Source organism: Lycorma delicatula, chromosome 7 (genome assembly GCF_047948215.1).
Source record: "Lycorma delicatula isolate Av1 chromosome 7, ASM4794821v1, whole genome shotgun sequence".
NCBI classification, from domain to species: domain Eukaryota; kingdom Metazoa; phylum Arthropoda; class Insecta; order Hemiptera; family Fulgoridae; genus Lycorma; species Lycorma delicatula.
This window is the reverse complement of record NC_134461.1, coordinates 39,970,528-39,976,742: the sequence shown is the minus strand read 5'-3', so window position 1 is coordinate 39,976,742 and position 6,215 is coordinate 39,970,528. Positions and strand designations below refer to the sequence as shown.

The 6,215-nt window shown below is 31.1% G+C and overlaps 1 protein-coding gene across 1 annotated transcript in view; it reads left to right on the top strand.

The window, feature by feature from the left end:
• Nucleotides 1-976: 976 nt before the first annotated feature.
• The window catches only part of LOC142327455 (lysine-specific histone demethylase 1A-like), a gene marked incomplete at its 5' end in the record, with an annotated part of 421,213 nt that continues 415,974 nt past the window's right edge, over nt 977-6,215 (top strand). The window contains one exon of the mRNA XM_075370548.1: nt 977-986. Within this exon, the coding sequence (XP_075226663.1) occupies nt 977-986 (10 nt within the window). The remainder of the gene's footprint in view (nt 987-6,215) is intronic.

The following is a 6,215-nucleotide window of genomic DNA, read 5'->3' as shown; positions in this document are numbered from 1 at the left end:
TAGGTGGGGTCCAGGGGAGCCCCCGGGCCAAGGTAAATCAGTTTTTTCCGTATTCCTCGAGGAATGCACGTCGGAAAAAAATGTTTAATATCAATAAAAACTCCTGTAGGTGAAATAATTTTTTTTTCATGTTTCAAAAACTGTTGATATAAAGTATCGTAGAATTGTAAAAATTCATAGAGCTTGGAATGATAAACATAATTTCTTGTAAAATTTTTTCACCCGGCTCATATTTCTCGAGATATATGGAAAAACTGATTATTTGCAAATTTATTCCTGTCCCAAGGTCCGGAAAACCTACGTATCTGCTCTTCAGGATTTAGTATCAGAGAACCAAATAGGACCCACAATTGGCAGACAATTCCATTGGAAACATTTTGAAAAAAATGAGTTTTTTGAAAATTAAAGGAAGGAAACTACTATTATGCGTTTTCCACTTTTTTGCAAACACTATTGGATTTTTAAAAAAGTGTTAAAAAATTACTTGGAAAGACAAAAAAGAATTTGTTTAGACCGTTTTTCATGTGACGTATATTTCTCTTGATATAGGAAAAAACTAATTTTTTGCTACTTTACCCTTGTCCAGGAGCCCTTGGTCCCCAGTTACATGTCTTCCTGTTGGGGTTTGAGATACTCTCGGTACTCCCCACCCTTTCCAAAATAATTTGTTCATTTACATGGAGGAAATAATTTGTCCATTTATGTTGGAAGTAGGTACAGGTACAATTTTGGATGTACTTTACAAAACTAATTATAGATTTGTAATTTGTGAACGACTAACGTGACCTTTATGATTTAGTTTTGACTGTTATGTTTATGCACGACCTACATATCAATTTTTGAAAAAAATTGTCTTTATTTCATGTTATCGTTAATAATTCTATAAATTTTAACTGTATTTAATTTAAATATATTTTACATTTTTGTATATGTTGTGTATTGTTTCAGGTAATAATTGTTACATCACACAAAAAATTTCGATTGTGGTGAGTTACGAAATTAATTAATTATCTTTATATTTAGAATATGTTTCTTTCTTTATCGGAAGGTGTTATGTTCAAAATGTTTTGGCCAAGATTCTTTTATTTATTTTTTTACAATTGCAAAAAATGTTAAGAAATACGTGTATAATAAAGTTCGACGTATTTAGATATACGTTGCGAATTTTGATATCTTTTATATGATTTACGTTCGGATGGATGCTTTTAGGGTTTTACAAAATCGTATGTATGTATAAATCAGATATCTGAATCGGTAAAAATGAGTAAATTTTTCGATTTTAGTATTTTTTAGATTTTTTTTATTAAGTATTGTACTTAATAGTTAGAAATTTTTTTTTATAGTAATAAACAAAAATGAAGTTTTTGTAATAGCCAGAAATGTTATTAAATTTTTTCTTAGTCTATTTCATACCATAATTATACCGTTCTACGGTTAAGTTTTCTTTCTGTATCTTTAGTCCAGTTTATGAAAAATAATTTTCCAATATCATTAAATTAATAATCTTATGTATAAATGCGAAAGTTTATCTGTTTGTTTCAACGTCACGCGAGAACCAACCGACCGATCCCTTTGAAATTTGCGGAACACATTCGTGTTATCCCAGGGAAGGTTTTAAGCCATAGATCGAGGTTCTAGCCCCTCTTGGGGATGAAGTTGTAAATTACAGATATTCATTAAAAAAATAAAAAATTAAACCATTTAATTTATCATATTTCTGTCACCATGGCAACTGAAATAATTGGTTGTAGAGATTTCCTCATCAAAGTTCTGTCTTACTATATTTATCATAGTTAATACTATTCGGTATTATGTAATTTAGTTTCTTTTTCAGGTTTCTATAAAGCCTGAATACCTTAGTTGTTATTTAGTAGTATTATTCTCACGATCAAGAGAGTAACGATCAAGGCTGGGGTCCAAGGGGCGCCGTCGGACGATCGAAGCAAGTTTCGACCGGCTAATTTATTTATAAAAATTAAAATAAAACAATTATTTCATCAATTTTGTGTTTTTTACCGTTCTTAATTTATTAAAATAACAAGATTAATAACAAATTTAAATTAATTTAATTAATTAAATTAATTTTTAATTTTACAAATTTAAAATCTGTAAATTATTTAATGTCATCAATAGTCTAAAAACGGCTTCCTTTCATCATTGAATTTAAGATTTGTATCGATTTTAAGCACTGTTTTACAGCATTAAAAGTGTACAGTTTTTAAATTTAACTAAAATAATTATACGAAAATATAAAAAAAATTAGAAACAGTAATAATAGAGTAAAATTACATCACTATGGACTAAGATTTAATTTATAGGGTACACATTTTTGATAAGCGCGACTGATGAGTTGTTTAGCTTCTGAACCTTTCGATAAAAAAGTTTAAAAAAAAAAATATCTTAAGATGATTTGTTGAATACGAAATTGTTATAAAAATTTGGGGAATTCCATTTAAAAAAAAAAACTTCATATTTGGAATGCGATGAATTTTAGACATTACAAAAGAATATTTTTAATGGCCTTAAAGATCGAGGAAAAGTCTCCTATTAAAATTCTTTGTAGTTTTTACGAAATCCTATGGGTTACGTCTAAAAATTATGTAAATATAAAGGTTTGGTCTCAAAACAAAAATCTTATGCTGAGAACAAAAGTAAGTATTTAAACATAAAGTTATTAACACACACACACACACACACATATATATATATATATATATATATATATATAAATTATTTAAATCATATTCCTGGATATACTTACAAATCTATATAGCGATCCTCTGAATATAACTTGAAAATTAAACTTCTGGATGTCGATAATTATTGTACGTAGTAATCTTCTAATAGTGTTAAAGTATTCGTTTTATACAATAGAAATTAACCGCGATTTTTTACCTCTTTTCTGTTTGTTATTTTGCGGTTATTGTAGAGGTTTTTTTTTTAGTGTTTTTCTATGAAATTTGAAACATATTTTGTTGTTATTTAAAAATATAAATTTTTTATTTAATTAAATTTATTGTCAACCATTTTTTTCTCATATTTATGTATAGTTATTTAAGTGTTTAAATTTTATGTTTCATTGCCTAATCGTAGTTTTGATGAGCTTAGAATAAATTATACCATCTGTGTTTTTTCATCCGGAAAATTATGGGTGCCAATTCCGGTCAGGCTTACCATTTTTTACATACTACAATACCTTTATATATATTCCAACGTACTAGTCTTCAGGCTGTTTATGGTTAATAAATAACAAAAAAATAGTCCTAATGTTAAAAATATAATAATTAAAAAAATAATTTTTCTTTACTAGATCTGTTCATAAAATAACCGAACTTTATTTTTTTAATTTTTATTATTATTAATTTTAGAGATTTAAAATCTGTAAATTATTTAATGTCATCAATAGTCTAAAAACGGCTTCTTTTCATCACTGGTGTTAATTTCGGAAATAAGAGAAAATCGCAAGGAGCCAGGCTGAGGGAGGACAGTCAACTGATTTTTGACACAAAATTAACTAATTGACAAAGCTGAGTGCGAGGTCTTTTTTTCGGATTTTTTCACGCAATCTTTGTAAAACGCCTTGATTGTAAACGCACGGTTTAATATTTCACCTTTAGGTAAGAATTCAAAATGCACAATTCCATTAAAATCGAAAAAACAGATAGCATTACTTTGACATTGGATCGAGACTGATGTGCTTTCTTCAGGCGTGTAGATCCTTTGCCAATCCATTGTGATGATTGAAATTTTATTGTAGATGTAAACCCGGCTTTCGCCTTCCGTTTTGATCCTTTGCATGATTGTTTCATCGTCATCGGTTTGTTCAAGGAGTTGCCGACAAACGTCCAGTCGATGTTCTTTCTGCTGTTCGGTCATCAAACGAGGTTTTGGTTTGCTTGGCATTTCTCCCGCCACCACGACATTCGGTTGCCCTAAGGGTTAAGACCGAATGTCTGTACCACAAACGGCTACTGAGCTTCGAAACAGTTTAGGGACCAGTGTCCTAAACAGTTCCTAGAGCTTATTTAACAGCGTGAGCGGACTAATGGTGGTGTCATACCCCACCGGCTTACGTGTCCCAACCGCTCACTTGTCATATATTTGCTAAAATGGGTGGGCGCACCCTCGTCAACTATTAAAAATTATATATGACATCCATAATAAAATTTATTTCGTCTTGGTAGCAATTCGCTGCCACGCCTAGGTCCCTGAATGCCAGCAAGCACATGTCCACCATTTTATAGCACTTGGAGCCATAGTAATTGACTAGTGGTCAGCCATACTCAGGGTTAGCTTCCTACGGTAATGCGATAACAGCGTTTTCCATAAGCAAACTACGGATGTCGGTTGAACATAGCAACCGCATCTACGACAGTGTGGCTCTCGCCACATTGACTCGCCGCTTGTGAGTGGCCAATTTTCCGCTTGACCTCTAAGTATCAGGGTGGCCCGGTCTCTGGGCCCCCCTCCCCCCAAGAACAGGGCAGTCAAACATCAAACGTGGATCAAACTTTGCTGCAACTAGATGCATGTTCAATTTTTCAGTCAAAATGTCATGACATGATCCAATTGAGATGCTAACCTCTTCCGAAAGTTCTCTTACAGACAATCGGCCATTTGCACTTACCAAATCGTTGATTTTTTGAAGGTGGTTGTCAATCAGTTAAAGTCGAAGGTCTTCATGGTCGAGGATAAAATTCGATTGACTAACGACCAGTTTTAAATCGTTAAAACCATTCGTAACATTGCGTACGACTCAGAGCATCATCTCCATAAGCTTATTTCAAAAGTTGAAATTTTCTGTGAAAGTTTTCCCCAGTTTCAAAATTTTAACTTGTATCATTGCTCCCGAAAATTGCACATCACAAAAATCGCTACAAACACGTTGCACCAATAACAATAACACAAAATCTAAAATAGATATCAACAATCGAATAACATGTGGTTATAGTGGAGGTTATTCGGAACTCAGTGCTACCAACCGCACGTCACTAAATATCTCCGTTGGCGCGTAATTAAAAAAGTTCGATTACAGACCTCGTACATGTGTGTATGGATAGTTTATCTTCAGTCTAAATTATAATGGGCTTGAAATATGTTGATTTTACGTAAAATTAAAAAGAAAATCTTGAGCTACATTTTTTTGAAATATATTGAGATTTTAGATTATCTACTATAACCTCGAGAATAGAGTGAAGTCAGTCGAAGGGGATAATTTTCCAGCCATATCTCAACCTGATATTGTTACAACGGCAGATAACACTGCCAAAAGAGAAACCGATGTTCCTAGGACTTAAGGCTTTTTAATAAGGCTTAAGGCTTTTTAAGGTTTTTTGATAGACTCATCGACTCCTATGCAGATACACAGCTGCCACAAGGCAGTAAGAATTGGAATACAAGTAGTAATAAAAGCATCAACGAGATTTCCAATTTTTACTTGCAACCATAGAACTTACCGATAATTATTTACGTTCCTTTCTAATCAGAAAATCTCCCTACTTAAACGTATAAATATTTCAGCGATAAATTTCCGTTAAATTATTGACCTGCTGCTTCAACATTCTGACAGCACTTAATTTTGGATTATGTTATATATATTTTTTGGAACTAATTGTCATGAAATTGTTTCTTCGATTTATTTTGATAATCAACGACAATAATAAATAGCTTATTTTTATCGAAGAAGGTTTTAGAAGCGAGAGATGATGCTAAAAGATTTTTATTTTTATTTTAAATGTTTTTCGTTTAAATCAACCATTATGTACTCGAACTGTGCTGAGATTGTATAAAAAAGTTTAATAACATTTATTAGAAAATCGTGTAAATGGTTTTAAGTATTCAACTGTTTAGAAAATCTTGTTTTCGTTTATACGAACTATTGGAGTTTAAGAATTTGAATCGGTTTCGGGTAACTTATATCTAGAAGTTTTTAGAAATATTTAAACCTGAAAATAAAAAAAATAACAGCAAGTACGTTAAAATATAAATCCATAGTTGAATTCTCACTTTCCTGTTTGCAAACGGAGATTTATTAAAAAAAAAACTTGCATATATTGGTGTTTTTTTTGTTTTTTTTTAACATAAAATATTTAATGGAATTCTGAATTATTAAGATGTTATAAATTATTTAAAAAACGTGCCATGTTGTTTTTCTTATATTTAGACTACTACTTTGATTTATCGAATTTATTGTACTTCGAATAAGGTTTGTAGTG